This window comes from Lepidochelys olivacea (assembly GCF_965140295.1).
Source record: "Lepidochelys olivacea isolate rLepOli2 genome assembly, chromosome: 1".
In the NCBI taxonomy this organism is placed as follows: Eukaryota; Metazoa; Chordata; order Testudines; family Cheloniidae; genus Lepidochelys; species Lepidochelys olivacea.
Window position 1 is genome coordinate 57,322,561 of NC_140411.1, and position 16,673 is coordinate 57,339,233.

Sequence of the window (16,673 nt, forward strand, 5' to 3'; positions counted from 1 at the left end):
CAGAGGCAATAAAGTCATTGTTGCTTCACATTCATGCATTCTTTAATTCATCACACAAATAGAGAGATAACTGCCAAGGTAGCCCGGGAGAGGTGGTGGAGGAGGGAAGGACTAGGCCATACAGCACTTTAAAACTTATTGAATGACAGCCTTCTGTTGCTTGGGCAATCCTCTGCGGTGGAGTGGCTGAGTGGCTGGAGGCCCCCCCCCCAACGCGTTCTTGGGCATCTGGGTGAGGAGGCTATGGAACTTGGGGAGGAGGGTGATTGGTTACACAGGGGCTGTAGCGGCGGTCTGTGCTCCTGCTGTCTTTCCTGCAGCTCAGCCATATGCTGGAGCATATTAGTTTGATCCTCCAGCAGCTTCAGCATTGAATCCTGCCTCCTGTCATCACACTGTCGCCACGTTTCAGCTTCAGCCCTCTTCAGCCCATCACTTACTCTCCTCAGCCCGTCACCTCTCCTCCCGGTCATTTTGTGCTTTCCTGCACTCTAACATTGTCTGCCTCCACGCATTTGTCTGTGCTCTGTTAGTGTGGGAGGACAGCATGAGCTCAGAGAACATTTCATCGTGAGTGCGTTTTTTTTCGCCTTCTAATCTTCGCTAGCCTCTGGGAAGGAGAAGATCCTTGAAACGCATGCAGCTGGTGGAGGAAAAAAAAGGGACAGTGGTATTTAAAAAGACACATTTTATAGAACAATGGGTACACTCTTTCACGGTAAACCTTGCTGTTAACATTACATACATAGCACATGTGCTTTCGTTACAAGGTAGGATTTTGCCGCCCCCACCCCCCACTGCGTGGCTAACAGCGGGGAACATTTCTGTTCAGCCACAGGCAAACAGCCCAGCAGGAACGGGTGCCTCTGAATGTCCCCTTAAGAAAAGCACCCTATTTCAACCAGGTGACCATGAATGATATCACTCTCCTGAGGATAACACACAGAGATAAAGAATGGATGTTGTTTGAATGCCAGCAAACATACGCTGCAATGCTTGTTCTGCAATGATTCCCGACTACGTGCTACTGGCTTGGCGTGGTAAAGTGTCCTACCAAGGTGGACAGAATAAGGCTGCCCTCCCGAGAAACCTTTTGCAAAGGCTTTGGGAGTACATCCAGGAGATCTTTATGGAGATGTTCCTGGAGGATTTCCGCTCCATCCCCAGACACGTTAACAGACTTTTCCAGTAGCTGTAATGGCCGTGAATGCCAGGGCACATTAATCATTAAACACGCTTGCTTTTAAACCATATATCCTATTTAAAAAGATACACTCACCAGAGGTTCCTTCTCTGCCTGGCGGTTCCAGGAGGCAGCCTTGGGTGGGTTCCGGGGGTACTGGCTCCAGGTCCAGGGTGAGAAACCGTTCCTGGCTGTCGGGGAAAACCGGTTTCTCTGCTTGCTTGCTGTGAGCTATCTACAACCTCATCATCATCATCTTCCTCGTTCCCCAAACCTGCTTCCGTGTTACCTCCCTCTCCATTGAAGGAGTCAAAGCACAGGGTTTGGGTAGTGGTGGCTGAACCCCCTAAAATGGCATGCAGCTCATTATAGAAGCGGCATGTTTGGGGCTCTGACCCGGAGTGGCCTTTTGCCTCTCTGGTTTTCTGGTAGGCTTGCCTCAGCTCCTTAAGTTTCACGTGGCACTGCTTTGGGTCCCTGTTATGGCCTCTGTCCTTCATGCCCTGGGAGATTTTGACAAAGGTTTTGGCATTTCGAAAACTGGAACGGAGTTCTGATAGCACGGATTCTTCTCCCCATACAGCGATCAGATCCCGTACCTCCTGTTCGGTCCATGCTGACACTCTTTTGTGATTCTGGGACTCCATCATGGTCACCTCCGCTAATGAGCTCTGCACTCACCTGCAGCTCGCCACGCTGGCCAAACAAGAAATGAAATTCAAAAGTTTGTGGGCCTTTTCCTGTCTACCTGGCCAGTGCATCTGAGTTGAGAGTGCTGTCCAGAGCGGTCACAATGGAGCACTCTGGGATAGCTCCTGGAGGCCAATACTACCTAATTGCATCCACAGTACACCAAATTCGACCCGGCAAGGCTGATTTCAGCGCTAATCCCCTTGTTGGGGGTGTAGTAAAGCAATCGATTTTAAGAGCCCTTTAAGCTTTAAAAAAAGGGCTTCGTCACGTGGACGGGTGCAGGATTAAATCTATTTAACGCTGCTAAATTCGACCTCAACTCCTAGTGTAGACCAGGGCTAAGTAAGGACTACTCATGTGAATACAAGTTTCTAGAATTGGCCCTACTTTTCTACATGAGTGAAAGCTGGTAGGGCAAAGGGAAATGGGGTGTGTCGGTAGGCAGAGTGCACGCTTGCACACAATTGGGTTTTGTGTCTAGATGGCTTTTTTTAAAAGTGTCTAAGCTAAAATTGTTGATTTGTAAACTTGTGAGCAGGCACGGTCTTCCTATATGTTCATAGTACAGTGGCACTGTAGGCAGTACCACAGTAGAAATAAATACTGTGTGGTTCATTGTAATTGTATAGCTGTTATTGCTCTTAATGCCTCGCCCCTTGTTACCAGCTAGACAACAAAGAGTTAGTGCTCTATTTACTGGAACATAATTGAAGTAAAAGAATGATCAATCCGTAGTGACTGCCGTGCAGCTGTGTAGAATTAATACTGTAGTATAGAAACAGTACTTACATATGAGTGTTAAACTGAATGCAGCAATTAACCAGTGATGTTGATAGGCTGAGATCATATAGATGGTTGGAGGCAGTTCAAAATGGTTTCTTATGTAGCAGCATATGTACATAGAGAATTCTTGTTGCTTTTGTCCTTTGTCTCAGATGTGGTTGAGCTTAAATCTCATTCTAGAGGTTGGACTCGTACGTGGTGTGGCCATTTTGTCAAGGAGCTGCTGCACTGATAAGCAGTGATTTCTTCTGATGTGACATACAGGCTTCCTAGTCAGCATTTGCCTTTTTGAAGCCAGCCACTGCAAGATGATGATCCCAGCTGACAGTGTTCAATCCGTGTGTAAGCTGTAAGTGGAGGCGGATGGATAGAGGACTCAGCACTGTTGCTTGTTGGTGCATTAAAGACCATCTTTCACAGTTGAAACAAGGCCTGTAAAGTACTGGAACAAGGGAAGTTCTTACTTCATTTTTACATGTCATGTCTCTTCACTCCAGCATGAGAGAATAGTACATCTATTCATTTTTATTGGCACTTACTGGCAGAGGGAGCACTAAAACACACTGGAAGCTGAGGGGAGATGATCATAGAATACAGTAAGTCTCCATCCCTCACTCCAACTGAACCTAAACCCCCTTTGCTTCACTATCGTTTTTTTCTTAATTTAATAGTTCAAGCCACATCCTCTTCCCAGTTTTCAGTCAAAATAATAGGTAGGGCATGGGGAAGGATCCTCCTCTCAGGCCCTAGAATGCAGCACGGTTCCTCAATGGTAACTACTCTAGCCTCTGTTACAGCTTGCAAACCCATTTCTCCCCAAAATGGGTCTGGCTAGTGAATCCTGGCAGGCAGTGCTGCCTAGTGGATAGGGCACTAGACTATTTGGACTCAGGAGCTCCCAGATCTGTCATTGGTCTGCTGCATGACATTGGGCAAGTCACCTCCACTCTTTGTGCCGCCATTTCCACATCGGTAAAATGGGAATACTTGCCCGCTGCTGTAAAATGCTTTGAGATCTACAGATGAAGTCTTACATTAGAGTGGTGTTGTTTAATAATCCACATAGCCACTGGCTGTATCACCTCCCTACATACCAGGGCAGAGAGAACCCTTACAGCTTTGTGGTATAAAGGAAATGTCAACCGGTGTCTTGTCTTTCGCACACGTTCTACCTTTCACTCCCCTTTCTTGTGCTGGGCTGGCAGATTGGGCCCTTAAAGAATAGTGTACTAAAATCTGGAATTCTGATTTCCTGCTTGAGAGAACTGGCCTGTAGCTGTCTCCTCATAGGGAACTTTATAAACAAGAGGCCTCAAAAAAATAAACAGTTCAAGGAAAACCTTCTGTGTACTCCATTTAAAAATACTTGGCTGTGGCAAGAGCAAGCCCATTCATTATTTTAACAATGAATTTACCAGATGAATGAACCATTGAAACCTGTATAAGCAAAGATTATTTTTGTTCCCACTCTTTTTCCACAGTTGAAATAACACTGTTGTCGATATGCTGCAAAGCATGGGCAGATGGGGAAAACTCCACTGAGTGTGGTGTTGGCTGCCTGCCATTGTCTGAATGGTAGAGAATTAAAAACTTCACCAACAACTTAACTCTAATTGCCAAGTAGAACATCAAGAGAAAACTATTCCAGCATGCTCCCAGGACATTTTGGTCTGCAGTGATTGCATCATCAATTAATTTAATATTATAAACAGGCAGCAGCTTTACACTTTTCCTCTTGCAGAAGCCCTAATTTACTTTATAAATCAATTTTGAAACCCAAGATTTTTGGGTCATTCTATACAAATGCAGTACAGCAGGTAGGAAAGAATATTCTCATGTACAGTTTTGCATATTCTATCCTGGCAATCTTCAAGTTTTAAGTATGTAAAATCTGGTTGTTTTAACTAGTAGCATATTAAAATGTTGACTTGAAGGCATTTTTGAAATCTGCTTTCAGGACATTGGCACTTGGGCTGATGCACATTTTGTTTAGATCCGTAGTCTAGCTCAGGATAAATTTTTGTAGCATTATATAGAAAGAATCGGTGTCCTAATACAACATAGCCGGCTAAGACACTGGTTGGGAGTAGCTTTCCCACTAATGTATTGCTATAGAACTAGTGCAATCTGCAGTGACTGAAAATTTCTGCAAGAATTTACAAACCGCATTTCAGCAATACTGTCATTTCATCAGAGTGCCTTCAGCTTCTATTTCACAACAGGTGAATTGAAAAATCATTTTATTTAAAAATTAAAATTGAGATTTTTAAACCAACAAAATCTAGGATGGAAACCAGAAATGTCAATATAAGAAATCATCATAATTTTAGAACTCTAGCATTATGAGGGTCTCACAATGTGATCACAAAACACTGAGCATGGAGGCATACAGTTTTACTGCTGTGTGTTTAACTGTGTGGAATTACCAAAATGGGAGATGCTAATTAGAGCATGATATCAAATTCCATAAATTGATGAGAGGATCTCAGAGTAATTGGGGCAATTATGGAACATACCATTAGAAAACGTGTGGTATTTTTTGTGTTTACTTTAACACACAGAATTTATTTTAAAATATATTGTGTTCTTACTGACATACCAACTACTCTGGAATGGCAGTGTATAACTCACTGAACTTTAACCTATATTATTTAGGTTCTCATGTGAGCCATTGCTAAATAGTTTCCAAACATGAGCTGTGCTCATCTGTCTACTTATTGAAAAGGATGTAACAGCACTATATTATGCACCATTGATTATTGTGTGAGTTCAGTTTACAGAAATAAAACTAGTGGATTTCTCCCAAAGAAATATTCAGACTCCTGTGTTTCTTTTTAAAAAGAAATCTGTGTCAATGTGTTGAACAACTCCACTTTAACTCCAGAAGGCATGATCAGCTACTGCTGTAACAAACCTCATTTTGTGGGACAGTGCTGTGGCTGGCTTAATTTTCTCTAGACAGTCTTCACACTGTGTCACTTACTACCTAATAAGAGCCTGAAGAGATCTTAATAGACTCCGGCCTCTCTTGTGGCACTTTGATTAAAAAATAAATACATCTCCCCTTTGGACAGAAGTATGTAACCCGTTTCTAATGCAATTCATTTCTCCTTGTTGCCTTCCTTGAAACTATAGTTTCTTGAGTTAGATGCGGATACACATTCCAAAATACTCCCACAGCATTAAGAACTCTAGCTCTTTTTTAAAAAGAATCTTCTTTTGTCACTGAATCACTGCCCTCTTTCTGAATGAATGAAAAGAGTGAGGGACGTAATGTGGATAACCACCTGGATCTCTTCTACTTTATATAGGACCTCCTCTAAGCCCTGGTCTATACTATGAGTTTAGGTCGAATTTAGCAGCATTAGATCGATTTAACCCTGTACCCATCCACTCAACAAAGCCATTTTTGTCAACTTAATGGGCTCTTAAAATCGATTTCTGTACTCCTCCCTGACGAGGGGATTAGCACTGAAATCGACATCGCCGGATTGAATTTGGGTTAGTGTGGATGTAATTCGACGGTATTGGCCTTCGGGAGCTACCCACAGTGCTCCATTGTGACCGCTCTGGACAGCGCTGTCAACTTGGATGCACTGGCCAGGTAGACCGGAAATGCCCCACGAACTTTTGAATTTCATTTCCTGTTTGGTCAGTGTGGCGAGCTCATCAGCAGAGGTGACCATGGAGTCCCCGAATCGCAAAAAAGCTCCAGCATGGACCGAACAGGAGGTACTGGATCTGATCGCTATATGTGGAGACGAATCCGTGCTATCAGAACTCCGTTCCAAAAGACGAAATGCCAAAATATTTGAAAAAAACTCCAAGGGCACGAAGGACAGAGGCTACCCCAGGGACCCGCAGCAGTGCCGCGTGAAACTTAAGGAGCTTAGGCAAGCCTACCAAAAAACCCAAGAGGCAAATGCCTGCTCAGGGTCAGAGCCCCAGACGTGCCGCTTCTATGATGAGCTGCATGCAATTCTAGGGGGTGCCCCTACAACTACCCCACAACTGTACGTGGACTCCTGCAAGGGGGGAGTCTCACGCAACAGGGATGAGGATTTTGGGGACGAGGTAGATAGCGCACACCAGGCAAGCAGAGAAATCGTTCTCTCCAACAGCCAGGAACTGTTTATCACCCTGGATCCAATACCCTCCCAACCCGGGCAACCGGACCTTGAAGGCGGAGAAGACACCTCTGGTGAGTGTACCTTTGTAAATATAATACACGGTTTAAAAGCAAGCATGTTTAATTATTACTTTGCCCTGAAGACTTGGGATGCATTGGCAGCCAGTACAGCTACTGGAAAAGTCTGTTAACATGTCTGGGGATGGAGCGGAAATCCTCCAGGGACATCTCAATGAAGCTGTCCTGGAGGTACTCCCAAAGCCTTTGCAAAAGGTTTCTGGGGAGAGCAGCTGTATTGCGTCCTCCATGGTAGGACACTTTACCATGGCTGGCCAGCAGCACGTAGTTTGGAATCATTGAATAAGAAAGCATTGCAGCGTGTGGTCCCGGTGTTTGCTGGCATTCAAGCAACATCCGTTCTTTATCTCTCTGTGTTATCCTCAGGAGCGTGATGTCATTCATGGTCACCTGGTTGAAATAGGATGCTTTTCTTAAGGGGACATCAGAGGTGGCCATTCCTGCTGGGCTGTTTGCCTGTGGCTGAACAGAAATGTTCCCCGCTGTTAGCCACGCGGTGGGGGGAGGGGTGAAGCGATCATCCCAGAGGATTGGGTGTGTGTGTGGGGGGGTTAGTTGGGTTTGTGCTGCATGTTAAGCTGAAAACATCAGCCCCTCCTTTTTTAAATGACTAATGTGTCTTTTTCAGTTTTAATCTCCCTTTTTTTCCTCCCACAGCTGCAAATGTTTCAACGCTGCAACTAGCATCTTCGTCCCAGAGGCTAGCGCAGATAAGAAGGCGAAAAAAAGTGCACTTGCGATGAAATGTTCTCTGAGCTCATACAGTCCACCGAAACTGAAAGAGCCCAGCAGAAATGTGTGGAGGCAGAAAATGGAAGAGTCCAGGAAAGCACAAAATGAACACGAGGACAGATGGCTGGAGCAACACGAGAGGTGGCAGCAGTGTGATGAAAGGAGGCCGGATGCAATGCTGAGACTACTGGAGGATCAAACTGATATGCGCCGGCGTATGATTGAGGTGCAGGAAAGGCACAGACTGCCACTGCAGCCCCTCTGTAACCAACAGCCCTCCTCCCCAAGTTCCATAGCCTTCTCACCCAAATGCCCAAGAACGCGGGGGGGCCCTCGGGGCACCCAACCACTCCACCTCAGAGGACTGCCCAAGCAACAGAAGGCTGGTATTCAGTAAGTTTTGAAGTGCAGTGTAGCCTTGTCCTTCCCTCCTCTCCTCATCCACCACCCCACCCGGTGCTTCCCTCTTTCTCCCACCCCTCCCGGGCTACTTTGGCCCTATTTGTGTGATGAATTAATAAAGAATGCATGAATTTGAAACAACAATGACTTTATTGCCTCCACAAGCAGTGATCGAAGGAGGAAGGGGGGGCAGTTGGTTTACAGGGAAGTAGAGTGAACCAAGGGGCGGGCGGGGTGTTTCATCAAGGATAAACAAACAGAACTGTCATGCTGTAGCCTGGTCAGCCATGAAACTGGTTTTCAAAGCTTCTCTGATGTGCACCGCACCCTCCTGTGCTCTTCTAACGCCCTGGTGCCTGGCTACGTGTAACCAGCGGCCAAGCAATTTGCCTCAACCACCTACCCTGCCATAAACATCTTCCCCCTTACTGTCACAGATCTTGTGGAGCGCACAGCAAGCAGTAATAACACTGGGAATATTGGTTTCGCTGAGATTTAACAGAGTCTGTAAACTGCGCCAGCGCGCTTGTAAACATCCAAATGCACATTCTACCACCATTCTGCACTTGCTCAGCCTGTAGTTGAACAGCTCCTGACTACTGTCCAGGCTGCCTGTGTGAGACTTCATGAGCCATGGCATTAAGGGGTAGGCTGGGTCCCCAAGGATAACTATAGGCATTTCAACATCCCCAACGGTTATTTACTGGTCTGGGAATAAAGTCCCTTCCTACAGCTTTTGAAACAGACCAGAGTTCCTGAAGATGCGAGCGTCATGTACCTTTCCCGGCCATCCCACATTGATGTTGGTGAAATGACCCTTGTGATCCACCAGTGCTTGCAGCACCACTGAAAAGTACCCCTTGCGGTTTATGTACTCGCCGGCTTGGTGCTCCGGTGCCAAGATAGGGATATGGGTTCCGTCTATGGCCTCACCACAGTTAGGGAATCCCATTGCAGCAAAACCATCCACTATGACCTGCATGTTTCTCAGAGTCAGTACCCTTGATAGCAGCTCAGTGATTGCGTTAGCTACTTGGATCACAGTAGATTTGCCTACTTCAAATTGATTCCCGACTGACTGGTAGCTGTCTTGCATTGCAAGCTTCCAGAGGGCTATCACCACTCGCTTGTGAACTGTGAGATCTGCTCTCATCTTGGTATTCTTGTGCTTCAGGGCAGGGGAAAGCAAGTCACAAAGTTCCATGAAAGTGTCCTTACGCATGTGAAAGTTTCGCAGCCCTTGGGAATCATCCCAGACCCGCAACGCTATGCGGTCCCACCAGTCTGTGCTTGTTTCCCAGGCCCAGAATTGGCGTTCCATGGCATGAGCCTGCCCCATTGCCACCAGGATGGCCAAATTGCTGGGGCCCGTGCTTTGAGAGAAGTCTGTGTTCATGTCCTCATCACTCTCATCACCGCGCTGCCATCGTCTCCTCGCATGCTTTTGCAGTTTCTGGTTCCGCATATACCGCATGATAATGCGTGAGGTGTTTACAATGCTCATAACTGCTGCGGTGATCTGAGCAGGCTCTATGCTTGCCGTGGTATGGTGTCTGCAGGAGAGCAGGACCGCAGGGGAAGTGGTGGTTGGATGACAAGTTTTGTAGATCTTCTGCACCGTCTGCTGCCAGAACACAACAGCTGAGTGGGGTGCACGCTTGCCGTGGTATGGCGACACAAGGGCAGCCGAGCAGAGTTGCAGTGGAAGCGGCCCTGCGAGAGCACCAGGAGAGCAGAGTGGCAGTGGAAGCGGTGGATGACGACAACTGCTAACGACGGTTAGCAGTCCTACTGCACCAACTGCTGAAAGCAGTATGGCGCCTGCACAGAAAAATGGCGTGAAATGATTGTCTGCTATTGCTTTCACCGGGCGGGGGGGGCTACTGACATGTACCCAAAATCACCTGTGACAATGTTTTTGCCCCAACAGGCATTGGGAGCTTAACCCAGAATTCCAATGGGTGGCGGAGACTACGGGAACTGTGGGATAGCTACCCACAGTGCAATGCTCCGAAAGTCTACGCTAGCCTCGGTACTGTGGACGCACTCTGCCGACTTAATGCGCTTAGTGCATTAGTGTGGGGACACACCAAATCACCTTCTAAAAAATTGACTTCTATAAATTCGACCTAATTTCGTAGTGTAGACATATCCTAAGATACTGCATATCTAATGCCTTTCAGTGGTAGTAATTTCACATTGCACTTTCTGTTCACTACCATCTACATTTCACTTAACCTATGTTTTATCCTTTTTTCTTAATAATCGTTTTTGGATTGTTCAATATTTTTACTCATTTCTCTTAATGGATATGGTTCATTCCTATAGATCTTAGTATTGTTTATACTTTACTTTATGTATTTACCAAGTTCAGTTTGGTTTTGTGTATCTTTCCCCTGTGCCTGTATGCAGAAGTCTGTTGTGGGTTATTTGTATATTTGGGTATTGGCTTATTTTAAAAAAAGATGAAAACATAATAGATGTGGAGTTACTATTTATTAATTATGAAAGTGCACAATCAACTCAAAGTTAAGTTTCAGAAATTTTGCCTTGCTTTTCCTTAATGGTGGAAATCTTGATCAATCTTTCTAAATTCTCTTCCACCAAACTAAAATTCTAGCAGTTATTTCTCTGTGGAGAAAGTAATGTACAAAATATTTAAGGAGGGGATGTTTTTTCCTCATTTCTTTTCACTACTGTTTGTGATTCATAATACTATTTTGCAAGGCAGCATGACTTCCCATTTATTCACTCCCTCCACCCACCCCCCATCACTCAATGGAAATTCTACATCTATATTGCTGTCAATTTAGGCTGTAGCCTGTCCACAATTGTAAAATATTTGCTCTATAGTATGCAATCGTGTAACAAAACCCTATGTGATGTTAGCTGAATTTTGTAGACTAGGTTGGCCTTTTGTGTTTGTACATAACTGTCAAACTGTATAAGAATTTTTTAGTTGAAAGTATGTGGGTTTAAAATAGTGGAGACTTCAACTAGAATACCTCTTCTGTCACAATCAGTCTCCTTAGCCTTCAGGATTTGTTTCTCTTACAAGGCTAAAAACACTTGCTGGACCGAAGGCCTTGAATGATGAACAATGTTCCTCTTCATCTTCACACCTCTTCAGAACTTGTAAACAAAAGCCTACCATCTTTAAAAATGCAAATTAATCCTGGAGACAACTAAATTAAGTGTTGGCAGGTGGGCTGCACCTCAGGATTTTGGGAATGAAGTCAGTTAACACAAATTTGATCTTCCTTTGGATTTGAAGAGTCCCTATCAAAATGAAAGTTTTTAAACCAGGATTGTGGGTTATTAGAGCTCTGTTTAACTCATTGGGAACAACCAATGACAATCAAGAGATCTTGCTTTGCTGTTATTTTTCAGTCTTCCGGTCCCTAGCAGTGAGAGACTGTTACATTCTCCTTTGTTACTGACATTCTTCCTTACTGACCACAGCTTCTGCTTGTACTTTTTGCTCAAGACGGATTGTGCTAACTCATTCAAGTGCATTCACTTTGCTTGATTTTATTTTGTGTGTTCTAATTATTCATGGGGGTCCAAATGAGTATAGGAAAAGTTAGATCTGTTATGGATGAACAAGGGTACTGAGCAGATTGCTCAAGTGGAATGTAATACTTTAAAATTCTGTAACATGTTGATCAATGTGCTGTATTGCAACCTTTCAGCCACAAAAGTGTTGAGATCATTGAGTTGCAAAGAAACATGTTTGTCTGTATAACAGTGAAAAATGTGGCCTCACTAATTCATATGAAAATTGTTTATTTTCATAGAACTAGAGAACAAGGGTTAGCCCTTGTCTACACTGGCACTTTACAGTGCTGAAACTTTCTTGCTTGGGTGTGAAAAACCACAACTGGTCCCTGTCCCACTCCTGTCTCTTCCCTGCCCTTTGCTCCTTATCCCAGACTCCTCTTCTCTACAGTCCCAGTTGGGTGGTTCTAGGGCTAGGTGAGCAGGGCAATCACCCTAGGTACCAACTTCGAGGCCACTGAACTGGTGTGATGCTGGGGTGTTTTCTATTTTTATATTTTTGCTCCACTCTGTCTTTGCTCCACTTTGATTGGCCAGCCACTTTTTTTGGCTTGCCTGCTTGGCAGGGCGTGCCAAAAACGTTATTGCCCTATGCAGCAAAATGGCTAGGGCTGCTCCTGGTCCCAGTCTCCATGATTTTCATCCATTCCTCTTGCCCAGCTAGTCTGTCTTCCCCCTCCTTTGCCAAAACTCCCAGTCCTAGTTTCCTCTGGCCTAGGTTCCTGGTTCCAATTTAATTCTCTTGCCTTTCCTCCTCCCCTAGTCCATCACTTATCCTCTCTCTCTATTGGAATCAGTCAGCTTCCTTTTCACTGCCGGGGCATCAGCTGTATGGAGCGTTGAGAGCACAGGAGAGAGAGGCTTCCTACTCTCAGTTTAGGTCCCTGGTTCTGACATGGCCTGCAGCAGCCCAGAGCTGCAGCTGCAGGGAAAGACCTGCTCAGACACGGGCTGGAGCATGCTGCCCATTGAGGATGGAACATTGGAGATTTTTAGCTGTGGTCTAGCAAGTCTTGTCTGAGTATTTGCAAGCTGTGATTCCTAACCCTTTCTCTCTCCTGGTCCCGCCCCATGAAAGCATGTAACTTCTCCAGATTTTCACAGAGATGGCAAAAGGCACATCCTCAACTCACCGGCCACACACTGCTAAATTTGAAGTTCCTGCTTTGGAGCATTACGGCACTAGTGCCTCTCAAATAAAAAAGCTCCAGAATTTAAACTTGGCAAAACATGTTTTTCTCTACCTTTTTGATCATGGAAACAGCTGAATTGTCTTCAGGGGGGGAACAAAAACAAAAAGCCTGAGGCAGGCACTTAGCATTGTAAATTTCAAACAGTTAAAATTTGGCCAATTTATCAGCAACTGAAAACGGGGTTTTATAATGAAGTGTCAGGCAACCTCAACAGGCAGTGACACACACACCCTCTCCCCTTCATGGTACCCCCGCTTCGCTCGCCCCCGCCACGCACTTACCCCTCATTGTAAACGAGCAGGCGGTTTTCTGCACAACACTCAATTGCAGTAATTGGAATATGGGGGTATTTAAGTTATTTTAGGGGGAGAAAGCAGAAATGTCTGTCTGCCACAGTTGTGAATTGTCTCTGGCATGTTTTTTCCCTAGTAAACTGTATTGTCTTTAGAATTATGACTAGAATGTAGTTAGCAGTCTAATATTGTATAGAAAAGACTTTTAAAAAATCTTTGTGCTCTGAATAGGTCTTTGTAATGATGAACAAGACATACATTTTATTCATAATTTGTAAAGTCAGAGACCTATTAAGACTCTTGATTCTTTATACCAAATGGCTGAGAAATGGAGGGTTTTTACATATTAGTCAGTATTTGGAGCAACTTGTTTTTGGTGAAATGTTCTTGTTTCCCTTTCTTTTAGGTGCATACATTCTTACAACTGCTCTACTGCCTTTGCTGGAAAAAGAAGATGATCCCAGAGTTGTGAGTTTATAATGCTTTTTTTAAACTGTTGTTTTTACTACACTCCTTTTGTGTTTTGTGGCAATGTCTCTTTCCTCTTTGATTGTGTACATGATGTTTGCTGCCCTGGTACTCGTTACTCCTCTGTCATGTGCCTAGCACATTTTTAGACTCTAATAAATAGTCATTGTCCATTCAAAATCTGAGTTCTATCCTGCTGTTTTGTAACATCTTTCTAAATGGCACAGGAGCTACAGTGGCCGGTGAAGTAGATAAAATACCTTATTCAGAGATTGCTATTTCTCTACACCATATTATCTCCTGCAGCACAGTAAAACACCTATAACAGGAGTGTAGAGTTAAAGTTGCCTTCTACACTTTGGTGCAAAAGGGGACATTTTATTATGAAGCGTTCAATATTTATACGAAATAATTGAAAAATGTTCTAATAAATGAGCTGCCACCTGTATTTTCAGGTTTGCTGTCTTGTAACCTGCCAGGATTAGAAATGCACATCAGGCCTTTTAATGTGCCTGTATCTAAATAAGAAAAAACTGATTGGCTTTTCCCAGTGCTGGTCCTGGATCAGTGAATTAAAAAGTCTATCCCTGTTCTGTCCCTTTATTAGCGATTGTGATAAGATAAAAACATGAGCAGGTCCCTAGTGGGGCCAAGAGCATTTTGAATGAGGATCTACTCCCATTTTTGACCTTTCCTTTGACAGCTCTCCAGGTACGCTTTGTGGTACAGGTGTGATGGTCCTCTTCTACAGGCAGAGTGTAAAGAGAGTAGAACAGAAAAATCTTGCATGCAGTGTAACTTCATTAGTGGGCCTTAAGACAATCTCAGTGAACGTGGGGGATTGGCTTTTTACATTCACTTAATTTATTACAGATAATTGTCTCTTCAGGAGGGATGTTGGTTCAGAAATTAGATGTATCTGATTTGCAGTCCGAAAACATAACATTTGATGGTACTATGGTCTATGCCCAAAACAAGGTACAGTATGTGGAATTGAAAGTAAACCCTAAAACTTGGATCAGACGGACAGTGGGATACAGCTTCCTTTAAAGTAGACTGCAAATCGGATGGCTATTTTCACTGTGTCTAAACTAGATATAGTGCAGTATGCAACCTTTCTTATCAATACAGTTCATCTCCTGCTGGAACTGAAATGAATGTTGCCTATTACAGTAAAGATTACAGAGACGCTTGCGGAGGGGGTGATGATTACACTTTGTGAGAGCAATAGGAGTGTTTCAGTTTGACCCAACCCCAAATATTTTATAGAGGGGGGTTAAGCAGAAAATTAGCCTGGATTAGTGTTTTGTTTTTTTTCTCATTCCATTTCTACCTCTATATCTAGCCTGCAGAAAATGAAGATGGTGAATGAAAGCTTCCTGAACTTACGTTAGCAAAAAGCTTTACTAAAAAAACAAACCTAAGGGTTAATATCTATTGCTGCGTAAGTAGGTTGCCTTTACCACTCTACAGTGGTTTCTGACAACGTTATCTTGAAGAAGAGCTCTATTGAGCTCGAAAGCTTGTCTCTTTCACCAACAAAACTTGGTCTGATAAAAGGTATGGCCTCACCCACCTTGTCTCTCTAACATTATCTAACGGACTGCTGTTTCCCCAATGTATGAGTGGTACAGGTATTTTCCATATTGCCTGCCACCTGATAATTACAGTGCATTATGGGTGTATTGGGAGTATTTGGAATTGGCTACTGTGAGACAGGATAACAGACTAAATGGATCATAGCTCTTTTCCAGTATGGCATTTTTTGTTGTATCCTAGAGACAGCAAGTAGTCTTGACAGAACAATGGGCTAAGGTGCACAAAAACATCCATTTCTCTGCCATGCATCCTGGTTGGGCAGATACACCAGGTACAGTCTGCTAAAGACACTTACCCCTTCCAGTCTTAGTCTAAAATTGAATTGTAATATGACATTACTGTAAATTTGTCTCACAGGTCCACCGATCTGTTCCGTTTAAATTTCTGGAAAGTGGCCGTTTTAGAACCCTCTGCTGTCCTGTTTTACAGGGAGTCTGAGATCAGATGGAGCTGGGGATGCAGGTCTCGACTCTAGTCTGACCCGCTCCCGCAATTCTTCCTCCTTCCCCCCCCCCCCCCCCCCCCGCGGTAGAGCTTGGAAACAACCAGTTCAAACTGTGCACTTCAGTATCTTGTATTGCTCACCCACACCACCCCTATAGTTCAACCCCCCCTGGATTTCAGCTTATTCTGCCTTGTTAAGGGGATTGATATATGGTGAAGAATTTCCACCCTTGATCAAAGGACACTGTCTAGTCACCTTCCCTTATCTTTACACTCTGTAGAATGTAATTTCTTAATAGGCTTCAGAATATCCCTTTACACATCTAGGGGCTGGTACTGCCACATAGGGAGCTCCCCAACACCCTCTGATCATGTGACTCTCCACACCCTCCTGCAGTTTTCTGCTGATTGAAAATATAGGCTTCATCTTTCCTTGCCCAGCATTTTACTTCACGCTTAAGCAGTTTAAATGCAGTGTGTGTAGCTTAGGGAATGCTATTTTCCACGTCTGCTTTTTTGCCATGTGCTTATACAATAACTCAGGACTATACTTGTTAAAGTCAGTCTCATTATTTCTAGCATAGTCATCATCATAAAATCAATGAAAATAAGAGCTAAATCCCCAGATATTTCCATCATTTGTTTTCTCACGTTCTGCATCCAGTCAACTTTGAACAGGACCAAATAACAGAACTGGGGAACACTTCTCCCTCTTTTTGATTCTTAGTCTCTCAGCCTTTTGACTGTCTCCATACACTTTAGTCCAAACAATGAGAAATGTCTGGTTCATCTTTTGGCAACCTAACATCACAGTAACTCTGCCATCCGAGGGACAATAGTGTCTCCTTTCCCTGATTTTAAAAGGTCATTGGTTTTCACACTACTATTACCATTTTAACCTTTAAAAAGCTCCTTAGCAAAAAGCCTTGATTGACTCACCACCCTTACATTATTCTTCACTGTAGCAGTGAGATCAGCGATGCCAGAATTCTATGAAAAAATGAAGAACAAACTGCGCACAGAGGCTCAGGGAGCCGATACAGTGGTGTGGCTGGCAGTCTCACCTGCAGCAGCTAAGCAAACAAGCGGCCTGTTCTTCCAAGGTAAGGTGGCAGTTT

The 16,673-nt window shown here is 44.1% G+C and overlaps 2 protein-coding genes across 4 annotated transcripts in view; both read left to right on the plus strand.

Moving 5' to 3' along the window:
- DHRS12 (dehydrogenase/reductase 12) overlaps window positions 1-16,673 on the plus strand; it is a 42,756-nt gene that overhangs the window by 18,906 nt on the left and 7,177 nt on the right. For 2 of the 3 annotated variants that reach the window (XM_084652393.1, XM_084652395.1), the window contains exons 6-9: window positions 13,451-13,512; window positions 14,386-14,490; window positions 15,292-15,382; window positions 16,521-16,658. In XM_084652393.1, coding sequence (XP_084508519.1) covers window positions 13,451-13,512; window positions 14,386-14,490; window positions 15,292-15,382; window positions 16,521-16,658 — 396 coding nt within the window. The remainder of the gene's footprint in view (window positions 1-13,450; window positions 13,513-14,385; window positions 14,491-15,291; window positions 15,383-16,520; window positions 16,659-16,673) is intronic. The other variant, XM_084652394.1, reaches the window with a different exon arrangement.
- On the plus strand, window positions 6,338-8,122 carry LOC311533208 (myb/SANT-like DNA-binding domain-containing protein 7). The gene is made up of 2 exons (XM_084652423.1): window positions 6,338-6,860; window positions 7,524-8,122. Exons 1-2 carry the CDS (start codon window positions 6,344-6,346, stop codon window positions 7,607-7,609), a joined length of 603 nt encoding a protein of 200 aa, XP_084508549.1. The 5' UTR covers window positions 6,338-6,343; the 3' UTR covers window positions 7,610-8,122.